Here is a 24,264-nt window from a genome sequence, read left to right on the forward strand (position 1 = left end):
TACATATGTAGCAGCAGCAGCACCATTTCATCTGTACGCATCTTTATAGCTGAGTTACCCTGCGGAGGGCAGTAGTACACATAGAAGCGTCTGTTATAGGACGAAGAAGATATCCCGTGATCTGTTAGGGAAGTACAGCTGAGGACGTGTTTTGTCGAGTAGTTTTTATATGTTCGGGTAAAGATTTATTCGTTCATTACTTAACGCAAGCCTATTGCTTTATTATTTGTGTGTACGTGTTCTTTCAGACCAAATAGGTAAGATGAAGACATCGCTTTATCTCAGACAACTTTGTTATTTTATTAGACTTCATTTGATGCATTTGATTCCTTGGAAGATGCGTTTGTCTCGTCTGATCTATATAAACTTGGCTTTGGTGCGCTATACTAAAAAAAAAAAAACCCTCTATACTAACAGTGATAGTTGTATTAAACTTCCTTGTGGTACATCCCCTAGATTTTCTGAAATGTGGGGGAGGTTCCGTCAGTTCAGTTTATTTCTGCTGCACATCAGTAAAATCCAACTATTGAGAAGCAGAGCTACGTGGGGCTCACCTCAAACACTCCATATGAAGACGAAGTGAATAGTTTTAGGACAGAGGCAAAGTTTTTGACTGTGGACTGTGACTATCACCACTTATCAAGGGCAGGTATACCAAATCATGCAGCCTTAAGGCTGAGGGTAACACCATATATCCAAAAGAGAAGAATTTTCAAGCAGGTTGGCAGCATATCAAGGAAGACAACTGTGAATTATTTTACTAAGCTATACTGGTATGAATCAGCTCAACAAGTTTAATTTAATACAGTATATTTAACGAAACACTGTTTTGTAATGTTAAACGTAGAATATATTGACATGGACATGCATTTAGGATGACCTGCTGGTTATCACTTTTGTCGGTGAAGCAATGAAATCAGTGGTAGGCACTACAGCTCCATTTCTAAACTTTCTATGCCATGTTTCATGCTGAAATACACAGCATTTACTTACCTGCCAACTGGAAAGAAATTATTCCAAACTGATTCATTGATAAACTTTGGTTTCCATCGTGAGTGATCCGCTACTCAGTGTCTTCTTTTTAAATCATGACTATCGATTTTAAATCAAATCAGTCACTCTGAGGATAAACACAAACAAACAGCCCAGCTGATGTGATGAAAGGTGTGATGAATGATGAGGCACATTTATTTATTTTATACAATATAATGAGTTAATGCAGCTGTATTATAATTATTTGCAGTTAGCTTAATTTGGATTGTTCTCTGAAGATAATATTGACACCTATATGCATTTTCATGACCTGGGAATTGCAGTCTTCTTTTTTTTTTGTGAGGTCAAATAAACTATGATATAGCCTGCTCACAGAAATTGACAAATCTGCAGATGCAACATCTGGAACACGGAGAGTGAAATATGTAAACAAATCTAACTAGTTAACATGAAATCCAGGTAACCCGGGAAACAGATATTTATCTGATTAATCTTATTAAAACATGAAACAAAAACAGGACCTTTGTACTTTCACCTGTGTTTGGCTTTGAATAACAGACATTAAATGATCTACAGCCTACATTGTGTTTTCAGTAATAGTTTTTACTAGGGCTGGGCGATATGAGGATATATCGCGATACACAATATATATCATGATATGTTTAAAAAGCCTCCAAAAAAATATTTATTTTCAACCCTATAGTGCCTAAAATTGCCCTGGTATACTCATTCAAATCGGCCATTTTTTTCAACTTTGAATACAACAAGTCTGAATGAATTGAAATGTTTTATTTTAACCATTTGTTAACCATCAGTTGCACACAGAGGTTTTTCCACAAATGACAATACTGTCACATTAAGTCTCTTTCTGTGGTCAACACTAGACCTTTAACAAACAAAAGATCACGGCAACAAAAAGGACATCAAACAAGAATTCATGAGACAAAATAAAACAACTGAAATTAAGCTGGTTTATTTATTCATCAAACACGGAAAAAATTGCGATAGATCACGTACATGCAGTATAAAGCCCACCCCTAATTTTTACCTGAAGTATCTGTTTAATCCTCTTATCTTACACTATAATTATGATTGCATTGGATAGCTCTGATTTCCAATGACTTCTGGCTGCTTTCTTTTCTTTAGGTTTTCATAATTTTACAGAGATGACAGGCCAAGGTTTGGGAAAGAGATGCCTACCTGCTCAGCTGCTGGTGTTCTGGATGTTGACCAACATGTCTGGTGATGAACTGTTATGATTAAATGAATCCGTTTCACTGCAGAAAAATACATAAAATGTGAAATTAACACTAACGCTGCCCTCCAACACTCTGCTTGTACTTCAGAATCCAGATTGAGTTTGTTTGCTCCTCAGGCTGTTACACTTGAGGAATACTCTAAAAATGCCGTCGTTATTACTTCCAGGTAATAGTATTTTAGATAAGCCATATTACCAGTGTAGATATATATAAGTGTACTTTCTGTGTTTAATAATAGAAAGCCTGTTAAAATTGCAATAAAACGATTCTGTATACAGTACCAGTGTTTTCAGCATGTAATACATTTACAGTTATATTCTGGAAAACCTTTTTGGATTCTGGGTTAATTGAAATAATTGTAGTTATCATTTGTACTACACATTGAATTATTTGCAAGACTTTTATAGCTACATCATAGTTTTAAAGGATACAGAACTTCATCTCACAGTCATCAGCAACCTTTCTGTTTTTTCTTTTCTAAATCCATTGTTAACTACATTACATAGCAGATAGAACCAAAGAGAAGCGATATTATACCCATATGAAGTAAGATGTGTTACTACTGGCATTTACTATAGACTTTGTTATTGCAAGCGTTAACATTTGTATTGTTCCCTTTGGTGTTTCGTGTCTTTGTGCAGTTCCCCTCTCAACCAGTCAGCTGTGATTCACCTAAATGTAACACACAGCTCCAAGATAAACTACTCGTCTATAATCACAGTGCCTGAGGAGGTAAGAAACCAAACATGAAAAAATGATGCTGCATATGAGGCAACAAAACATGGGCTTAACAAAACATTTCAAGCTAGGATACTTTTGAGGAAGTCAGGTTGGATGTTTGTTTTTTTAATAACTTTGTAATATCATAATATGAACACAACAACACCTCTGATTACAGAAAGGTTAAAGAATGATTGGGTATAAAAAGAGCCTCTCAGAGGTTGATGGAGTCCATAACTATTATCATAGGCCAGTTCCTCTTTTGCTGCTGTTTTTTGAATTTATAAGACAAAATCAGACCTGCGTTATCTAAGTTTGGTGAAACTAAATTATTATTTTTTATCAAAATGTATTTGTGACAGTAGGCAGAGACCAAAATCTATGTGAGTTTTTTGTTTAGGTCATGATGCCAGTACAAGCTACCGCTGTCAGTTTTAATGTGACAGCCCATGATGTTGGTCAGGTGACCACATATCTGGTTACCAACAGCACAGAGCTCAACAGGTGGGTGTCAGTCCAGCACGAAGAAAATAATTTCCTTCACTGAATGCAATAATTGAATATCTTAAAGTGATCACTTTCTTCTCCAAATTTGGTGTCCAAATCTTATAAACTGAGTCTTGGTGCCAGTGAATCTCCTGTTAAGTTTTTAATTCTCTCCAGACTGTACAAGCTATTACAAGACATTGGTTGAAGCAGCAGAGCACAAACGCACTGAAACGTGGTTTCTTTGTCCCCTTTTGTCACGCAAAACGTCTGGATCTCAAAATGGTTATAAGCTAATGGTTGAAAAGATAGAAAGTTGTTAATTCTGCACTACTCAGAGCTAATGATGCTCACGATGAGATGGAATTTTCCTGTTTTTATTGTAAAGCACTTTGGTGTACTGCTGGTGCTATACAAATAAAGTTGTATTGTATTGTATGGATGGAGGGATCCACCAGAGGCCGGCTGATGTCTGCTGCCATTTTATTTTTTAACTGATTAACTGTCCAGTTTCTTTGTGTACATAAGCTATATCTTTTTTTCCAGTGTGCCTGTCAGGATCCGCTTCATAGTTGTCCATAGCAATGTCCTGTCCATAATTAGTGAAGTCATTGGTTGGATTTACTTTCTGGCCTGGTCAGTGTCTTTTTATCCACAAGCCTTCGAAAACTGGAGGAGAAAAAGGTAGTTTTCAAACATCTTTTATCTCTCCCTATGTATTTCTTTCTTATTATTGTTATCATTTTGTAGTTAGTGGTACTGGTTACTGGTAGCATAAGGCGGTACATCAGTACATAAATCAGTGCCTTTGTCAGAAGGTTTGTTGTGTCTCCAAGTACAGTTTCAAGAGCATAGAGATTTAAGGAGACAAGCAGTTACTGGACCACAGCAACCTCCCTGAACATGATCCAGTAATCATTGCAGTGGCAGACACCCAAGAAAGGGTTTCAAATTTGAAAAGTTAGACAGAACCAGGCCTTGACACGATTTACACCTAACAAGACTGGCTACGGATACATATCTATGTTAGCTCAATTCAAGCCCAAAAAGAGTGAAGGTAGTCAGGTATGAGTGGATTGTACTACTAGAAGACAACATTGCAGAAATTGAGGATAGCTGTAAGTACCTTGGAAGGCAAATGAGAACCAGGAAGAGTCCACTATAGAAAAGCTGCAACTACCTGCAGAGAATAAGTCACGGCCAGAGGAGTAAACTGAATGGAAAGAACAAGAGCCAGGCAATCGACACCTACGCCCAACCTAGTTGTCAGAGCTGGACAAAGGAAAAAATAGAAGTCACTGACTTCAAGACAGGAAAGCTTTTTACCATGCATGAAGGGTTTCACCCCAAGTCCAGCACCCTGAGACTGTACGCCAAGCAGAAGGAAGGAAAGAGGACTAGTGAGTGTCAGAACTGCTATTCAGGATAAAACAGCAAAGGGCCATGAGTGCATCAGCCACAAGTGATCGTGTGCTTATTAGATACCTCGGGCAGCAGAAACCTGAAAAAGGACCCGAGCAAGAAGAGGAACTAAGAAGAGGAATCATCGTGGAAGGACAGGGCACTGCACAGCATGTACTGTTGGCAGGCAGAAGAAGTCTAAAAATCTAAAAATCCTACCAGTGGCTGGACAAAGCTGGACTGAAAGACAGCACAGAGGCACTAATCATGGCAGCACAAGGTCAAGGTCTAGGCACAATATCAGTAGAGGCAAAGGCCTACAACACCAGGCAAGATCAAGAAAAGATCTGACACAGGGCGGAGGGGAGGGAGAATCTAGAAAATGAATGACATTGATTGCCCTGACTTTTTCTCTTCAGTCTCTCTTGTGTGTTGGGTTTAATGTGGTGTGAAATTTGTAGAATGTTTTAAAAATAAAGTTACTCAAAATTAAAACTAACATGTTTGTCTTCAGTGTTGTAGGTCTCAACTTTGACTTCCTGGCTCTCAACCTGACGGGTTTCATTGCTTACAGCGTCTTCAATATAGGACTGTTCTGGATACCGTCTATAAAGGTAACTCCAGCCACTGAATGGACACTCCATTGTTTATACACATGAAGAATAGGATACCAGCCAGTACCAGTGAGTCTAGAGAAACCTTTGAAAGTTAAATGCTTAATTAGATTTATAACTGTATTTAACATACTGTCTCCTTGAGTACAACTCTACGATCTTTTCACTCAACTGTCTGAGAATTTGAAGACATTCCATCCATTTGTGGCATTTCTTGATGATCAGTTGATGTTTTTCATGACTACACTGGACGATCCACCTAGTGGCTGTTGCCTTTGTATAGAATAACATTAGGTTTTGCATAATACATACATAATACTTTTTGTTAAGCTACTGTGTGCTCCTCCTGTAGGAGGAGTTTCTGAAGAGGAACCCTAATGGAATCAACCCTGTGACTGCTAATGATGTTTTCTTCAGTCTCCATGCTGTCCTGCTGTGTTTGGTCTACTTCAGCCAGGCTACTGTGTATGAGGTATGTGTATGTCATTTCATATACTTACAGACTTTCTGCTTTAAGACACTTAAAGCAGAGGAGCAGAATAATTTAATGTAATGACTTTATTGTTAAGACTGAATACGACATGACTCTCAAAATCACTTTTATCACAGAGTCAGTTTGTTTGGCAGGATGTCTCAGACTCAGGACGGGTGTATAATGCTAGGTGCCATTTTTCTTACAGAGGGGTGGACAGAGAGTCTCTCGGACGGCCTTGGTGTTATTGCTGATTGGCTGGATGTTTGCTTTGATCAGCTTATTTGTTGCTGTAGCCAAAACAATCACCTGGCTGGACTACCTTTACTATTTCTCTTACATTAAGCTAGCAGTGACTCTTATCAAATATGTCCCACAGGTAAGACTCAAACACAAACTGGACTTGCACATTAAATAATGAATACTAGACTGAAACCATATTAAAAAAAATCTTGCGTTGTTGGATGTTCCATCGATTTAATGTGTTTTGATGCCCACCTTCACTGCCCACCAGTGGTGCATCTGTCTACATTTCTTTTACAGTAACAGTGCCACATGTTAAGAGATTTATTACAGTAAACATGTTTTAGAAATACAATGTTCACATCTAACCTGATTAATACACTGCTAAACAAAACACTTTTTAATTAGAGTGTGTCATTAAGTTTGGATATTGATCTTGGTCAGTTAATTAGCAGGGGGTTATTAAAGAGTTTTAGCTGCTTAATGTTAATGAAATTAACAATAGGCGCACTAGAGGGGCACCTCCTCTCTTCACCTGATATGACCTGATGATTTTTGAGCAGTGTACAAGTCTCAAATGTTCTATGCCATATTTATTTTTATCAGCAGTGAATACAGTTGATGGCTTTCCTGTGTTTCCAGGCATACATGAACTACAAAAGACAGAGTACTGAAGGATGGAGCATTGGCAATGTGTTACTGGACTTCACTGGTGGATTCTTCAGCATTCTCCAGATGATTCTGCAGTCTTATAACAATGGTAATTACAGTAGTTTGCTTACTGTACATACAAAAATATTTAATGAAATAAGCAGGATTTCTGAAGCGACGGAAAGAAAGGAAATGTTGACATGAAAAGTAAAAGTGTGTTTACTGTGCTTATTTTACCCCTCAGCTATAAGAAGCTGATGGGTATTGTTGTCACCTCGCCCTGTGGGCGGCATGGAGAAGTGATAACTTGAGAAGAATTAGGATTTTTAAATGGATAAAATAGGTGCATCTACTTTACCACCTGTACTGTTGATGTGAGCACTGGAGCATTTTGACGGTATCTCTGTATTAATTTTGATCCTCAGATGAGTGGAAGCTGGTGTTTGGTGATCCTACAAAGTTCGGTCTGGGTCTGTTCTCCATCGTGTTTGACATCCTTTTTATCACTCAGCACTATGTTCTCTACAGACGATCGTCACAGTATGAACCACTCGTGAACCAACAAGGAGACTGATACTCGCTGGAGTGACCCAAAGAAGCACATTTATGTACAGCTTTAAAGAGAACTTATGGTTGTTGTTTGACTTTCATTGTGAAAATAATCTGGCCAGTTTCTTCAAAGCAGGGATTTACACGTCTCATTAACACCAACTCACGTATGAATATTAATTAAGAAAAGGGAAGACAAATTAATTGAAAAAGCAACTGTAACACTAACTGTTATTATCCATGTCATTCGTAATTAAGGTGGTAAACCTGTTATAAACCAGGTTACCATAGCGAGTCAGTTTCTCTAAACTTTCACTTCTAATCATTTTCTGACAACTACTGTCTTGAATCAAGACTTTACTGCAAATGAAACTGTGATAACTAAGTAATTTGCTGTAACACAGACAAGAGACCTTTATTAATCCTCATTAGTAACTTATCACACCTAAAGTGCTTTTTCATTGTACTCTTTGTCTTGTAAGCTGCCATGGAAGTCTTGTTTCAGTGTACTCCAGATTATGTGCTACAAACTTTCTTCGCTAAATTACGCAAATAACCACCACATGTGAATATTTGATTCTATAATGCAGAGGCTGTAGTCCAAAATTACCAGGAAAAAAAAGAAAGATGCCATGACCTTGACATTCCTTTACAGTATCATTAGACTTTTATTTTCTATTTACAACCAATTTGTTATATATAAATAAATTACATAATTTCCAGAAAAGATTTCAATTCAAGTGCATACAAGAGCTAAATGACAATATGTTGAGGTTAAACACAGTTTGACTCACTGGTCCATAAACAAAATACAACGTGTGCATAATGAAATTGTAGACTGTTAGAGAATGGGCAGCAAATGCGGTTCAGTCGTCAGTGCCCATTTTGCCTTTGAAAGGACTGCAGACTGAATAAAAAGATGTACAATTCAGGATGTAAACAGCTCTTCTTACAGTATTGCAAAAACTGACGGAACAAATGCTCAGTCTATCCAGGAATTTATGTCAATGGTCCTTGAATGGAGTTAAAACACACAGCACGGTCTAGAGGTGCCTGAAGACCATCGGGCTCGTTTCAGGCATTGCTGATGACTATAAGAGCAGGAGTAGCCGTCTGCTGACTTGTCTCACACATGATGCTCTGCTCAGATGGCTTGGCAAACACTCTGGGAGTGTTGAGATTGTAGACTCCCGCCTGAAGGAAACAGGCTTGCAGTGTTAGACACAATACCTCCTTGGGCTTTAGCTGCAGCTTGTACTGGGACTGACCCACCCAAGCAAATGAGCTGTGGACCTCCAGGGACTCTGGGCTGGAAGAGACAAATAGAAGTGTTATGTTAAAAAACAAGTACTTTTGGAAAAGAATGCTACATTTAAGAGGTCACAACTTATCACCTGATATTAGAAAAATGTGTTATTTTGACCTCATGTTAGAAACCATCTTCACATTCTGCCTCAAGTATCTGTGGTTACTGTTGGATCAACTAACCAAAGAAATGCTTGCTCTTTGACTCAATTTGTTCACACAGTTCAATGGAGTCTTGATGGTCTACTTTTTCAGTTATTGAGGCCCGTGTACTGTTGGGAACACTATAAGCTTTACATCCTGGTCCTAATGTGTGTATCACTGCAATTTAATTGAGATGCTCTATAGAGAGTTGACTTCTTTCAGTTGTCTACTAGTGGATACTCAACCAGGATGCATCACAGGATAATTAGGAGCTACAACAAAGGGTTTGAATACTTCTGTGGCTCAGATTTTCTACCATTTTCCCCCATGGTCATTCCGAGTTCAATCTAAACTTGAGCTAAATTTTAATTATAAAAAATATATCTTGAGGTAATATGAAAAATAAATACTTTCTCAAGCCACTGTATGTATCAGCTGAATTTTATACTGAAAAAGAGCAACGTCAGTCTTATTTAAGTGAAATCCACTGTCCACAACAGTTTTGTCTCCATTTTCCTTACAAAGTAATCATGTGAGGAAGGAACACATGTTGTTTTAAGAAACTTACCTGCTGCTTTTGTGTCTTAAGTCAATGATGACATCTACCTGAGCCAAGGAGCAGTTGGACAGAGTCAGAGTAACTGGCACCAAACAGAGACTAGGCACAAAGAGAAACGCAGCTTTTTATTAACAAAAAAAATATTTGCGAATAGGAAAAATTCTAAACAAACAATAAAGGTCTACAAACAGAGGATGGGATGGATAAATGTAATAATGCTAAATACTGCCAAACATGGTAACATCTTATTATCCTGTCTTAGGATGGCACTGAAAAACTGCTCTGTGCATGTGGTTATTATAAGCCGCACAACTAATTTTTTAAAACTGCAAGACATTATTTCTAAAGAGCTTCACTTATCACTTTATTTTTAAAAATCCAAACAAAGCCAAACAGTCCCAAATAATCGGCCACCATCATATCATAAAAACCCATAGTATCATATATTTGATCCTGAGTTTGGATATGTGAGACAGAATAAAATCCAAGCTCTACTATAGGTAAGGCTTAATGCTCCTTTGTGATAATGCTTTATGTGCTTATAGCTATATCAAAACACCCTGAACCTTCTCTTATGTTGCTATAGACAAAGGCTGTTTAAGGAGCTTCCACTGAATATGTACACTGACCTCTTTTGACTCTCCATATGTTTAATTGTGTAACCATCACTGCATACCATTAACCTTTAAATCGTCTTTCTCCTATATTGTTATTTGTCCTCTCTCTTCTTTCTACCTCACTCTCTAACCAGCTAGCAGCCTTTTGCTTTACTAATTACTTTGCACAGTCTTCTTTTTATTTTCCAGCAGTAAAGATGACAAAATAATCCTAAACTTGAGAAAATAAGGAGATCACATAAAATTTGAATGTTTTTCCTCATTTGGTGGTTCTTAATGGTTATGGTTACAATAAAGACTTGCAAAAAGGAAATCTGTGTTGGTCTATGTGCCTAAGGGTCTTATGCAGACCTTCAAAAGAATTCATTTCCAACACAGTGCCAAACAGAATTGATGAGATAATTTAGTTCAGCCTGGAGTAACTTCTTGAGTTTAACTTAACTCTATGGATCCCAGGGGGCTTTCCTAGTGTGAAAGCTTTTTTTAAAGCGAGAGCTATACATTAACCTTTGCTCGTAGTCTGTCCCATCTCTTATCTGAAGAATACGTTTCTAAATCTGATAGAACATTTCAGAGAGATGCACCTGTTTAATAACCTTTTGTAATCACTTGGACCAAACATTGTGTTAGGAAAAACAACACGCCAGGTGCCTCACCTTTCCTGCACAAATGGGTGTGTGCAGGTTTCAGGGTAGTGTAGATTGGTTTTGATGAGCTGACAAAACTCTGCAGAGGGAAGAATGACTGGAGGAGGCAGGTCTGATTTAAACTTGAGGAGCACCATCTCCTGAGCTTCCTGAAGATGAACACACATACACTATTAAAGAAGACTTGCTCTAACAAATAAAAGTAATCATACCAGCATTATATAAAATATTTAAAACCCTCCTGAAATAAAACATTATATTAGCTTTTGGGCTTAAAGTTCTGCATTATTTCTAAGAATAATCAAAAGTGGGATTAAGTTTAGGTTTCTTATGCTGGTTTTATTTTAGAAAAATAGACTAAAAACAAAGAGCTTGCGGTACCTCCTTAGCAGTCAAAGAAGTGGCTTCTTTTCCGATGGTCTGCAGTGCAACATGGAGTTGGCCCTCCAGGATAAGCTGTTTGTTGTCCTCAACCACATAAGCCTAGTTAGACAGACATGCACAAAATGGTTATTGTCCATCAAAATATCCATCCAGGGTTAATATGATCTAATGTATATTGCACATTTAAGAATGATCCCTTAATGAGTATGAGCATGTATGATTTCATTGGTGGTGGTGACTTGTATTTTTGTTTTTGGTGTATTGTTCTTTTATCTTATTTTCTGGCAATCAATCATTGTAACTACAGCGCCACTCACTGGTGGAAGGAAAAAAACACTAAGTGTGAGAAAGAGACTGCCAAGCAAGTTGAGAACAGATGCATTTATATTATAAACCTTGTGTCCAACTCCAGCCTTTATGGTTAAAATCTATCCTGATTACTTATGAATGAGGATTTGACCTGATTTTTGTTTGTTTTAGCCGAGTGGACAACTTTGCTCTGTGAACCTGTAAAACTGAGATTGTGAAACCGTGATAGCGAGCCACCCCTAAGATAACTATTCCTGCTGGATCAACTTATATTCAAGAGATAAGAACACATTTCTAAACTGTGGTAAGACCACACCATCATTTCTGTCACTGCTACGCACAGAGGACTTAACTGTATTTTTGTTTTCTTCCATTATTTATTTTTATGCTGCAATTTGGATGAATAGATTAATGTGCATTAGAAATTCTCTCTATATATTTTTGTGTGTTTTATATCCCATAAAAAAGCCAGCATTTAAACATTTACAGTAGTCTGGATTTTAGGATCTCCAGTTATAAACTGCTCTTGCAAACCGAGACTCTGGTGCTCGCTATCTGTAAATATCTACAGTGCTACACATCTATCCATCCATGTATCACTAAACTCTCTTACCTTCCAAATGACAATTATGTTGAGGTCCAGCTCACTGCACTCCTTGGCAATATCTGTCAGGTCTGAACTTCTGTTCTCAGTGGGTACAGAGCCTTGACTCTTGCTGACTGATGATATCCTGGATGATGCTCCGTATGCTTCCTGAGTTTCTAACGTCAGGCAGCGGAAGAAGAAATCCCCACATGGTGTGGTAGAACTGATGATCTAGACAAAGACAGCACCATTCACTCTCTATCACTTAGACCCTCTCTCCATGCAGGCCAGTCAGTTAAAGGAAATTTAAACATCGACACAACTGAACTTCGCCAACGTTCCTCCTTAACTCAATGATACATTAATAGATGACTGTTAGACAGCATATTGAATTAAATAATGCTGCTACATCACTGTTTTCTTGACAACACATTTTCAATTCCACAAAATTCAGAAAGAGTTACTGTTTGTTAAAAAGCTTACATAGAAGTAGGCAAACATTTCTAGATGGTTCCTTCTAGCTTTAAATTTGTTTTACAACAAACACGAGGCAAAAATGTCTTGATGCATGCTCAATCATCCAGATAAGGAAATCCCAAAAGGTTGATTCTGTTTATCTGGACGTCGAGTTTTCAGTGGGAGAAACGTTTCGTCAGTCACCCAAGTGACTTCTTCAGTCTCAGCCGACTGCAGGTCTCCCCAACCTTATGAACAGTAAATCTGCACAATAACTGAAACCAGCCTACTGAGTAAATGTAAATATCCCAGCTGGACATTTGTCAAAGCTGGGAAGGCTCCTAAAGAAAGCTCCAGGTGATCAAGGAGAGAAGGACAACTGCTGCCTAAGTGAAAACCTTTAGCGATCCCTTATCTGTCAGAAATATCGGAACAGTTGAGACACATTTTCTCTAAACACAGCATCCCTGTGGCTTTTAACCCCAAAACATGTTACACCAAAAACTGGTGCACCCCAAGGATCGGGTCCCCCAACACAGAGTAATATAGTATATGCTGTGAAGTGCCAGGAGGATTGCCAGGATTTATACATCAGGGAAACCAAACAACCTCTGGCGAAGCGGATGGCACAACACAGAGAGCTACCTCATCAGGCCAGGACTCTGCGGTCTATTTACACCTACAGGCCAGTGGACACTCTTTCAATGATGAGGATGTACACATCCTGGACAGGGAGGAATGCTGGTGTGAGTGCAGAGTCAAGGAGGCCATTTACATGAAAAGGGAAAGACCATCTCTGAATCGAGGAGGGGGCCTAAGGGTACATCTTTCACCATCTTACAATGCTGTGATTGCAGCCGTTCCCCAACTCTGTGAATGGTGCTCATGGCCATTGTTCAATAGGCTTTGATCAGTGGTTGTTGATCGTTGGTCATGACAATTTGCATATTAATGATCAAGCTACTGACCTCAGAGCACATTCTTCTTTCAGTGGTTTCAGTTATTGTGCAAATGTACTGTTTATAATGTTGGTGAAACCTGCAGTCAGCTGAGACTGAAGAAGTCACTTGGATGACTGACGAAGCGTTTCTCCCACTGGAAACGCTTCGTCCAGATGAAAATAATCAACCTTTTGGGACCAAACAAAAAACATCCCCAAAAAACAACTATGACAAAGCATGAGAACATACAACCATAACAGAAAATTGTATATTGTGAAGTGTATGTTCTACTCACCTGTTCATTTCCCATACTCAGGTCTGAAAAAGTGTACTTCTCTACAGCCTTAGAGGTAGCTAGAAATAACAGACAGAACTGTGAAATTCATGCTCACTGAAAATGGCCTAACTGATGGGGTTTGTTTTTTCACTAAAAGTACCTTCACTGGGTTTGCAACGTGTGGCCCTAAAACACAGCTTGGCTCTTTCTCTGCTGCCAAGTTTACATTCTGAAGGAGAAAAGGAAGAAAAAGACAAGTTACGATCCACATCAATATCCAGTTTCTGTCTGATTTCTTTCATTTAATCCATTATTAGACTCAACTCACTTCTCTCACAAATATTAAAGAACTCACCCACCACTTTAATCACACGCTAGATCTCATTCTGACATATACCAGAGACACTGAAAATGAAACAGTATCCTCAAAGTGCTGTAACTAAGTTTAACCATATAATTCCTCCTTTAATGTTCGCCTTTGACAGTTATACCAGGAAGTCAAGTACTTCTGATTTGGGGGTTTCTTTTTCAAATGATCCACAGTCTCCACAGTCACGCGCAGCGACGATGTAAATGTATTAAGAAGATAATCCGACCTCTGTACAACTAGATCAGATAGCTGCTCCACACTGTTGGCACATGGCATTGAAGAAGAAAACAGTGGAGATCACTTGTATGGTGGAAAGAAAATGACATATCACTAATTCAAAACACCTTCATGTAGCCTGGAAAAAAGTTTGTTGTTCATAAAAAAGTCCTGCATGTTACTGTCCCTCACTAGTTAAAGGAAATAACATTAGGTTTCTCTTGATGTCATCCATATAAAAGAAGTGCTTACTGATTACTCTGTTCTACAGACTATATCCATTGATCTAGTCATTGGTAGTCAGTGGTACTTGCTGGCAACTTGTGCAATTTCCTTAAAGTTGGCCTCTAGTGTTGTTCATCAGGATCCATGTGTGAGACATTGAGTCGTAGGATTTCTTGCAATCAGTCCAGGTGGTGTACAGACTGGTCACAGTCTGATCTTACAGTCTTAATTGACTGCTTTATCTGCTAGTAACTGGTATTTCTGCCATTTCACTCATGTATTGAGCTATGTGCCTGTTCATGTTAGCAGCTATGATACCTGACCGGAGCTTCGATGTATTGCTAATATACTGACTGATCCCTTCTGGGGGATTATTTCCAGGTGCAACTCATCCATTAGCAGCTGGTTCATTTATAAGTGTAAGTCTAAGTGTATTTTTGTTTTCTGACAGTGTAGTATTTTATTCTGTTGTATATAGTATGTTATTCTTATTATCTTGTTCCATTGTTTTTCTTAATTTTTGCTACTGTAACTTTGCACTGTCCACTTTCTGCTGTGACACAAGTTTCCCACGTGTGGGAATAATAAAGGTTTATCTTATCTCATCTTATACTGCCAGGCGCTCATGAATGCCGTTAGCTTCTTCAGTAGGTAGGCGTGAATCATGTTGGTGACTGGTGCTGTCCAACTGTTTATGATTCAGACTTTGTCTTGAATGTCTGGCCTCCTGTATGGGCAGCTTGCTGTACTTCTCAGACATTCCTTTCTTAATCACACCTTTCTGCAGCTCTAATAGTTGGCTAACTTCTCTTAGTGCTGCCTTGATATTGGCCTTCAATCTCCTTCTCCATGGAGAGGTCTGCTCCATGACACTGTTCATCTTGTAGCTAAGGATCTCAGTGATCACTGCTGCTGTGGTGTAGATGTTCCACTTTCCCAAAATGAAAGTGAAAGAGGCATGATTTTGAACCTCTGAAGGAGATCTAGCTTCATCACAAATAATTAAAATTCATGGGCACAGGACCGGTCAGCTGCTGCTCTAGAAGCAATTGTTTTTAATGGGTTGAATCTTTGAACTTCACCATAGAAAATTATATTCATCAATCATGCTAACACTGTATGGAGAAACTGAACTAGCCCATTAAATGAAATGAAGCACAAATCTCCTGGTGTACCAGACCTCACCTTTATCCTTGTTCGGGTTGATGTACTTGTGAAGGCGCCAATGTTGGCTGCTACTCGAGACCTGAACGATGTGGAACTCTCGCACACCACCTTCATTCTGTGAGAAGAGTAATGTTCAATCGTTATTTGTGCAGCAGGCATGATTTAACTATGTAACTTTGTGTGCTATGCTGAGCATCTCACCGTATTGATGTTCTCCACATCAATAAAGACAAGGGTTCCACTACTGCCTTTTTCATCCAGACAGTGATGTGGAGGAACACTGCTGCGACAGGCTGATGCCTGTATGCTCAAAGACCGACTAGCACAGATAAATACTGTGTGGCGCAGCACCCGGTGACTTTACATGCGGAGAGAGGGAAAAGAGAAAGCCTTATTGTTTTTTCCCAAGGATTATGAGAACTTTCAGCACAAACATACACAAACCTGAACTATGGCTTGTGCCATTATGTGACCCCACACACAGCAAACTAAAAAAAATAAATTTCTTTGTTAAGGTCACAGTCCAGTCCGTGCGTACCCAAAACAGCCATGTTTAATCCAGATAAGGATATGATTTATAGACTTTGTCACACAGAACGTGTAAAGAACTTTGTATACATTACATAAAAGTTATAAACTGGTGATATTAAATGATCAAAGTATTTGATCCCCTACAACCTAGGCAGAGTTCTGGCTCACAAAGATCAGCTGCGTGCCCATGTGGCAAACAGATTTCAAACAATTCCAGATTAACTTGTTGCACCCTTGTCCACTAAATCAATTCATTCACACTCCAAGCTCTCCACCACAATGGGCAAGACCACAGAGCTGTCAAAGGATGTCGGGGACAAGATTGTACACATCCACAAGACTGGAAGAAGCAAGAAGCTTGGTGAGAAGTTGACAAGTGCTTGTGTGATTAATAAGAAATATAAAACACCTATCGATGGTTCTCAACTGAAGCTTTATACAAGATCTTGCAATAACAGGATGAGGATTATCATGAGAAAGGTGATATATCATCCCAAGAATACATGGGAGAGATTTGTTGATGACTTAAAGGCAGTTGGGAGGAGAATCACCAAGAACACCATCGGTAATACACTACTCCATTATGAATTTAAATCTTACAGCACCCGTGAATTTGCCCTGCTCAAAAAACGGCACAAGTACAGGCCCATCGCACGCTTGCCAGTGAACATCTAAATGATTAAGATAAAGCATTATAATCAGATGAAACTAAAATCGAGCTCTTGAGCAACTTGAACCACCTTATTTGGAGGAAGAGAAAAGCTGAGTATGACCCAAACGTGGATGACTTCAATACACTACGGGACAAGGTCATAGCACCTGCACGGCTGTGGCTCCAAGCAATCAGAATGGTACTAAAATGTGACGTCATCAGACTGCATGCCACCAATTGGCTGGTCAGTGGCGTCGTTCGATGAGTCATGAGAGTGTTTCGTTCACAAAATTCAAAACTGCCATTTTTTTTTTGAAACGGCAACAAGGGAAAGGGCCCGAACAAACAAAATCCAACACAAACACCAAAACAAACAAAAACAACTCCGTGATCCCCTCGACTCTGATCAAAAGCCACAGACCGAGCAGCAGGTATATTGTTGCCTTGACGTCCACCTTTGCTATAGCATTTGTGTCGCATACTAATTACATCACGGGACGCTCGGACACGTTGCTATATCAATGACCACGCACATTAGGTGATACTTGATCTAAGTTGAATTGTGGTGAGCCGATCTGAGTAGGTACTAATGGAAAAAGGGCTTAAAGTTTATGAGTAGCCAAGCCAATCTTCTTCCTCCGTCCTATAGAAAATCTGTAGAGGGAGCTTAACTTCAAGTTTCTTGAATGCTGCCTGCCTGGAGTTAGAGTTTCTGTAAAGAAGAGTGGGTCAAAAGCACCGTCTTGCTGACAAAGCACTTTGCAAGCAAGGGCTTCTCCAAAAAAATACTAAATCATGTTTTGCTTGGGGACCAAATACTTGACATGCAAATAAAATTATAAGGTTTATGTAACGTGTTTATTTCTAGAATGTTTTGTTGATATTTTATCTCTCTCCATTAAAACTATCATTTCACATATAGACTGTTTATTTCTTTGTAAGTTTTCTCTTTACAAATTCAGCAGGAGATCAAATAATTATTTTCCCACGGCTACATGACCCTTTTCTTCACTGGTGCCCCGGCACTGAAATAATCTACTTTTTGTCAATATAATCAAAAAATACATACATAGAAGTATTTTTCAATCCTTAATTTATGTAAGTTACATTTCAGGCTGATCATGTTTCTTTGAAAAATACTAATATGTTCCAAGAAATGATATGTATGCCTACAGGTCAGTTCACAAAAGTGCTTAATTTTCAATTTTTACCTTATCTTGAGTCCTTTCTCTGCACTCTCATAATAGAACAGAAAGTTGATTTCATGGACTCCCTCCTGGTCTGGTCCTCTCAGCCAGAGAGGCAGCTGAGTGGACTGCCCTGGTTGCAGGATGCTGCCATCTATTGGAATTTCTATCACACCAGATGGCTGTCGGAAATCATCAGCTGAAACCAGACTCTCAGTGGCTTCTGAGGCCCGCTGGAGAGGTGTGGCCACGGTTTTATAAGGTGAACAATTTTCAGCTGACGTCGGGCTGAGGGGTGTCGTGGCCTGGCTGCCAAAGGTGAAGAAAGCGGCGTGTGTGGACACCACTCGCAGGCCACACAAAGCAACACCGCTGACATTACAGAACTCAACATATGCTTTTCGGATTTCGCCACACAGCAGAGCAGTGGGAAACTGCAGGAAAAAAACCTGACATACAAACACACACACAGAGTAATAAACAGAAAGCAATACTGCAGCATCACCACACATAAGTGAAACTACACTTGAAAGCATAGATATTCAAGTAGAGGTTCATTGGAAGCCTGTTTTAAAAGCCCAGCTGCTACTGGGGGAGGGGAAAAAAGTATTTTTCCCCTTCCTAATTTCTAATTATGCTAATTTGTTACACATGTTTCAGATCATCAAATTTAAATATTAGACAAACAGTAAACAATAAAACGAAAATGCAGTTTCTGGTAGAAGATTTAATTTATAAGGACAGAAAGCTGTCCAAACCCACATGGCCCTACGTGAAAAAAATGAATGTCCCACAGCTTGAATCATTCATTAACAGTAATAAACCAGACCTGTTGAATCAATAAGTCACTTCAATAGAACATGTCTAACAAATTTAAGTAGGCTAAAACATCATCATGCAACACATCCTGTCACGATGTCAAGAAACTCAAGAACAGATGAGAAAATCATTGATATCTATCCACCTGGAAAGACTTAAAAAGACATTTCTAAGGCTCCAGCCAACAATAATGGAGTCATTATCCACAAATCAAAAAAACAAAATGAAAAAAATAATAATTCTTTTTCACAATTGTTTTTTAATAGTTCATCCATCTGGACAGGAGTGTTGACTGACCAGTAGCCAGTATGTGTCTGTTGAGCCTTATTTGAAACAAGAACTCTCGACTGTGTCTGTAGTGTAGATGTCATTTTTTGGATTTGAACTGAATTCTGTGACAGATATTCATAATATATATGATACAGCCTGTCAAAAAACTAACATTGCATGTTACTGTCGAATTAGATATGTTTGTCCGTTAGATCCATGTGTATGTGTGTTTATAGTTTCTGTTCTCTAGCAAAGCTTGCTAGCATTATTTCAACTTCAAACTCTACCCTCCCATCAAAGTTTTCCCACATCTGACTCCATAGAACTAACATAGAAAAAAATGTTTTCAACATGCAGAATCTAAAACCCAGTAAAGTGATTTCATGATGACTACATCCATGAAGGTTTTCAGAATAAGTCCTACCTCCATCAGGGGCATAGGTGCTGTTATGATGGGATTCAGACGTCGATCAGGACCATGACGAACTGACATCTTGTCCTCTTTGGTCAGATTAAGACGTGGGCCAAGGATGTTCAAGTCCTGTTTCCCACGAACCATCAAATCTAGAGTCTGCTGGTCTGTAAACAAGAGGAAATCCATATGGTTTCTAACTGGCAGCAAGACAAAAAAAAAAAAAAGTACAACATATTGGAATTTTATTTATTTATTTTTTTAAATACCATGTAATGCATAATGCAAATAGAAAAACATTCTGTCTTCATCAAATAATAATAAAGCATATGAGTTGACATGAGGTCAAATTTACCTTCAGTGCTAGAAGCCATTTCGCCAGAGGAGCCTGCAGCCAGGTTGTACACTACACCCACAATGTTCAGCTGACCAGTTCTGTGTGGCAGCAGCTTGAGTCGGGCCTGAGATCAAAGTGATCAGCACAAAATAACTGGATTTCTGTTTAGCATTAGGTATTTGTATATGTCATGATGCATGCTCAATCATCCAGGTAAGGAAATCCCAAAATGTTGATTCTGTTCATCTGGATGTTGTGTTTTCAGTGGTGTTTGCATTATGCATTACATTTTGTCACTCATCCAAGTGACTTCTTCAGTCTCTGCTGACTGCACGTTTCCCCAACCTTGTAAAGAGCACATATGGGCAATGACTGAAACTAGCACCACTGGTGAACAATGGGTTGCGATGTCAGTTTCTTGATCATTAATATGCAAATTATCACAACCATTTATCAACAACCACTGATCAAATATAAAATCTTAGAAATATGGTATCTAACCAGATTCTTACTCTGGATAGCATTACCTTGGCCTCCAGTAACACTGTGAGGAACCTTGGAGTCATTCAATGCACATATTAAACAAATATGTAGGACTTCTTTCTTCCATTTGCACAATAAAAATTAGAAACATCCTGTCTCAGAGCGACACTGGAATAACTAGTCAGTTTATTACTTCCAGGCTGGACAACTGTAATTCATTATTATCAGGATGTCCTAAAAACTCCATGAAAAGCCTTCAGTTAATCCAAAATACTGTAACAAGAGTACTGACAGAGGCGAGAAAGAGAGACCATATTTCTCCTATATTGGCTTCCTGTTAAATCCAGAATTGAATTTAAAGTCCTGCTCCTCACATTCAATGTCTTGAATAATCAGGCCCCATCTTATCTTAATGATCTTGTAGTACCATATCACCCTATAGAGCACTTTGCTCTCGCACTGCAGGCTTACTTGTTGTTCCTAGAGTATTGAAAAGTAGAATGTAGGCTCAAACTTTACATTTCAGTAATGGTAAAGGTGAGCGCTGTCATGCACTGTGAGAAGTTTCCTGGTTGAACCCAGACTGGGGCCTTTCTGTGTTGAGGCAGAGCCTTCATCTTTAAGGCCCCTCTTCCATGGAACTGATCAGTGGTCATGGCAACTTGCATATTAATGATCAAGGAACTGAACTCACAGCCCACTGTTTGTCAGTGATGCTAGCTTCAGTCATTATAAAAATGTACTGTTTATAAGGTTGGGGAAACCTGCAGTCAGCTGAGACTGAAGACGTCACTTGCATGAAATGTTCCTCCGACTGAAAACGCTACGTCTAGATGAACAGAATCAACTTTTTTTGGATGAAGAGAGTACAGTACAGTACAATTAGTATCTAGCAGATATTTTAAATACTCTACGATTTTCTGAGGCCAATGTGAATACTTTTTGAGCATCAAAGGCCTATTTCACCAAAGTGCATTCAGTTTGTGCTGTCACTTTTATTCGCCAAAACAGAACGCACAACACTAAAACTGAAAAGATTAAACTAAGCTGTACTTAAGATATGCTTAATGCTCACTGGCATTAAGCATATCTTATTGTACAGTTTCACATGAAAGATTATCACTATGTGTAACCTCCTTCCTCATGTGAATGCAAACACATGTTGTGACTCTCTTTGTATTTCCCAACACTAGGTCAGAATTGTTAAAAAAATGTAGCAGCATTATGAAACAGAAAAGATTCTGAAAAAAGATCCATGAATTTACATTTAGAGACCAGCTTACCATTTTGGTCTCCTCTGGACCCAACTGAAACTCCTGGATAGTCTCAGAGGTTACAATATCATCTTTCTGTGTCATCTGCAAGTGGAAGCATATAATGAACAGATTAGAGAAAAAAATAAGATTAGACCTAAAAACAAGGTGAAAATAAATCACAGTTCCTAAGAGCATATTTGTTCATGTTGCCCACCCCTACAGCCGAGGTCTCCTCATTGGTAATGGTCTCTTCTGTCATCTCCTTTGATGAAGATGAACCGTCAACAGTAAACCTCCACAGGAGCGAGAGGCTTGACAGGGCCAGAGAAACCTTCAAAGGATTCCTGAATGTCACCTCCACTATGATTGGCTCTGTAAAGACAAAGAAGATTGCATAGCGTGTGGGCACAATTTATTAGACATGGGATGGCTCAAACTTTACATTTCAGTAATGGTACAGGTGAGCGCTGTCATGCACTGTGAGAAGTTTCCTGGTTGAACCCAGACTGGGGCCTTTCTGTGTTGAGTTTGCATATTTGTATTGTGCCTTCATAGGTTTTCTCTGGGTACTACAGCTCAATCCATACATGCGCGTTAGGTAACTGGTAATTTTAGCTTGGCCACGGCAGTGACATTGGTAAAGTGGAGAGAATAAATACTATATGAATATATGGTTAAATGTGGCTTGAAGTATTAAGTGCTTTGAGTTGTCAGGAACCAGAAAAGCACTTATAACATTTTAAAGTTCCCGTGTTAGTGCTGAACACATCTTACCTTCAACCACAGCCAGGGGATGACGGAGGTTGTCTGTCTGACTGTTGAGGCAGCACTGAGTGGGCTGAAAATTTACTGGGACAACACCCCCATTTGCAGAAGCTACAAGCTGCTCTTCTAGATGGCACCACATGGCTGACAAATCCTGGTCAAACTCCTGGTCCAGTGACACGTGAGTGGCTGCCTGCTTTTCTCCTGAACAGATCAAATATCAGATTAAATACAAACCAAAAATGCAAAACACTTAATTTTGCTGTAAAAAGTCTGACAGTAAACCTCTGCTCGGGTATGTCAGCATCCTATGTACACTCTACATTTTCATGTTATGCTTTGCATTGAAAACAGGGTTTAGACAGGGTCCATAATGGTCATAATATATACAAATATTTGCAAACTGAACGCTAGTGTCACAAGAATTCTGGATATCTTAACTTTAAATGGACTCCTTCACAAGGTTTTCTACTTTTATTTTCTTGGTTAATAACAGATTATGATTCACACAAAACAAAAAAATCTAAGAAGCACTGAATTTATGTTTGTTTTTGTGCTGCAGCAGCCTGTATGCTTCCCATGTGCTTGTATGCATGCCTGACAACATTAGGGCATGAGATGACAATGAGACGACAGATAGTGTCCTGGGAGATCTCCAAGATTGGACCAGTCATCACTGACCTAGTGGTGACCCATCACTGGCCCATTTGACGCTGCAACCTGGGAGCATCAGATGGGCCAAAGCATGATGTCCTAGAAGTGTTCTATTGTATCTTGGTCAGGTTAATCTGGAGGGCAGGCCTATTATTTCCTTCACCCTCCTGGAACTGTTTTATATCCCAGCCACATGAGACAATTCATGCACTGGGAGGGACCCAGAACCCACTGCACCCCTGACAATAGGTCCAAGAATTTCATCCCAATATCTAATGGTAGTTAGGGTGCCATTGCCTTGTCTGTAGAGGTCGTGCATCTCTCCATGGATATGCCTCCTTAGACTATTACTGATCCATCAAACTGGTCACACTCAAAGATGTAATAGGCAGCAAAATGTTCTCCATGATTTCTCACATGTGCTCAGGGTGAACCTGCTCTCATCTCATCAAAAAAAAGAAAAAGAAAAAAAAAAAGACCCACAGGGTGCCAGTGGCAGACCTGGTAAATCTGGTATTCAGGCTCCACAGTGCCAGGCAGGTAAACACAGGGCCCACTAGAAGACATTGGGCTGCCAGGCCACTCTCACGAACTCTTCAATTTTGACCAAGCAATCAGAAACAGACATCACACTGGTGGCCTGCTGGGGGCCAATTTGGCTCTGGTAGTGGTGATCCTGTTCCTTCTTGTACAAAGACGCAGATACTGGTCCTGCTGCCTTGTACTAGCATGTCCCGCTCTCCTAGAGTAACTAGCAACAGTGGGAAGGACAAACTCCTTGTTAGCAGTAAGAAACCTCTGGCAGAATCAGGTTTAGGGGTGAAGCCATCTACTGCGACCAGTTGAGAGTGAGGGGAGGAAGACTGAAAAAATGCGCACTATCGAAGAGAACAAAAAACTGATAAAGCCTAATGATTAAATGCAGAGTGGTATATAAACACATTAGCGAGGGGAAAAAAACATCTAAAAAGGTGAGTGAAGAAGAAACACTCAGTGGATCATTAGAAGCCCCCAGCAGCCTAGGGGAGACAAATCAGGGTCACCTGATCCAGTCCTAACAATGGGCTTGATCAAAAAGCCGTAAGCCCAATCTTTTAAAAAAAAAAAAAAAGAGCGGTTGTCCGTCTCCTGAAATCAAACTAACACTTAGTTCACAGAAGAGGGGCCTGGAACCTGAAGGCTCTGCCTCCCATTCTACTTTTAAATACCACAAGTAAGCCCACAGTCTGAGAGTGAAGTCCTCTAGTGGGAGGTGCGGTACTATAAGGTCAATAAGATAAGATGGGGCCTGATTATTCAAGACATTG

General features: G+C 39.3%; 2 protein-coding genes across 4 annotated transcripts in view; one reads left to right on the top strand and one right to left on the bottom strand.

The window, feature by feature from the left end:
• Positions 1-135: 135 nt before the first annotated feature.
• Positions 136-7,750, top strand: ctns (cystinosin, lysosomal cystine transporter). 2 transcript variants are annotated; one of them, XM_085376195.1, is made up of 11 exons: positions 136-257; positions 2,140-2,235; positions 2,340-2,418; positions 2,894-2,984; positions 3,373-3,476; positions 4,005-4,142; positions 5,374-5,473; positions 5,826-5,945; positions 6,154-6,324; positions 6,831-6,948; positions 7,265-7,750. In XM_085376195.1, the coding sequence occupies exons 2-11, from the start codon at positions 2,160-2,162 to the stop codon at positions 7,411-7,413; spliced, it is 1,146 nt and encodes a 381-aa protein (XP_085232321.1). In that variant the 5' UTR covers positions 136-257; positions 2,140-2,159; the 3' UTR covers positions 7,414-7,750. The 2 variants fall into 2 exon arrangements, with proteins under 2 accessions (XP_085232321.1, XP_085232320.1); XM_085376194.1 differs by having other exon boundaries at positions 136-177.
• Positions 7,751-8,041: 291 nt separating this feature from the next.
• trappc8 (trafficking protein particle complex subunit 8) overlaps positions 8,042-24,264 on the bottom strand; it is a 30,142-nt gene continuing 13,919 nt past the window's right edge. For both annotated transcript variants that reach the window (XM_085375865.1, XM_085375866.1), the window contains 15 exons: positions 22,313-22,507; positions 21,753-21,910; positions 21,566-21,640; positions 19,818-19,923; positions 19,475-19,629; positions 17,986-18,410; positions 15,793-15,949; positions 15,610-15,706; positions 13,774-13,842; positions 13,632-13,690; positions 11,967-12,170; positions 11,042-11,143; positions 10,670-10,809; positions 9,406-9,495; positions 8,042-8,697 (listed from right to left, as the gene is read on the bottom strand). In XM_085375865.1, the coding sequence (XP_085231991.1) occupies positions 8,463-8,697; positions 9,406-9,495; positions 10,670-10,809; positions 11,042-11,143; positions 11,967-12,170; positions 13,632-13,690; positions 13,774-13,842; positions 15,610-15,706; positions 15,793-15,949; positions 17,986-18,410; positions 19,475-19,629; positions 19,818-19,923; positions 21,566-21,640; positions 21,753-21,910; positions 22,313-22,507 (2,267 nt within the window). In that variant the 3' untranslated portion in view covers positions 8,042-8,462. The remainder of the gene's footprint in view (positions 8,698-9,405; positions 9,496-10,669; positions 10,810-11,041; positions 11,144-11,966; positions 12,171-13,631; positions 13,691-13,773; positions 13,843-15,609; positions 15,707-15,792; positions 15,950-17,985; positions 18,411-19,474; positions 19,630-19,817; positions 19,924-21,565; positions 21,641-21,752; positions 21,911-22,312; positions 22,508-24,264) is intronic.

This window comes from Diplotaxodon limnothrissa, linkage group LG17 (genome assembly GCF_057381915.1).
Source record: "Diplotaxodon limnothrissa isolate DT_005_m linkage group LG17, D_limnothrissa_male_GT1.1, whole genome shotgun sequence".
NCBI lineage: Eukaryota > Metazoa > Chordata > Actinopteri > Cichliformes > Cichlidae > Diplotaxodon > Diplotaxodon limnothrissa.

What these genes read in the sequence shown, in the direction of transcription:
- ctns (XM_085376195.1), top strand. Translation starts at nt 2,160, where the DNA reads ATGACAGGCCAAGGTTTGGGAAAGAGATGCCTACCTGCTCAGCTGCTG. An exon ending in TAATCACAGTGCCTGAGGAG is followed by an intron (nt 2,985 to 3,372) that starts GTAAGAAACCAA and finishes TTTTTTGTTTAG; the next exon opens with GTCATGATGCCAGTACAAGC. An exon ending in GAAAACTGGAGGAGAAAAAG is followed by an intron (nt 4,143 to 5,373) that starts GTAGTTTTCAAA and finishes GTTTGTCTTCAG; the next exon opens with TGTTGTAGGTCTCAACTTTG.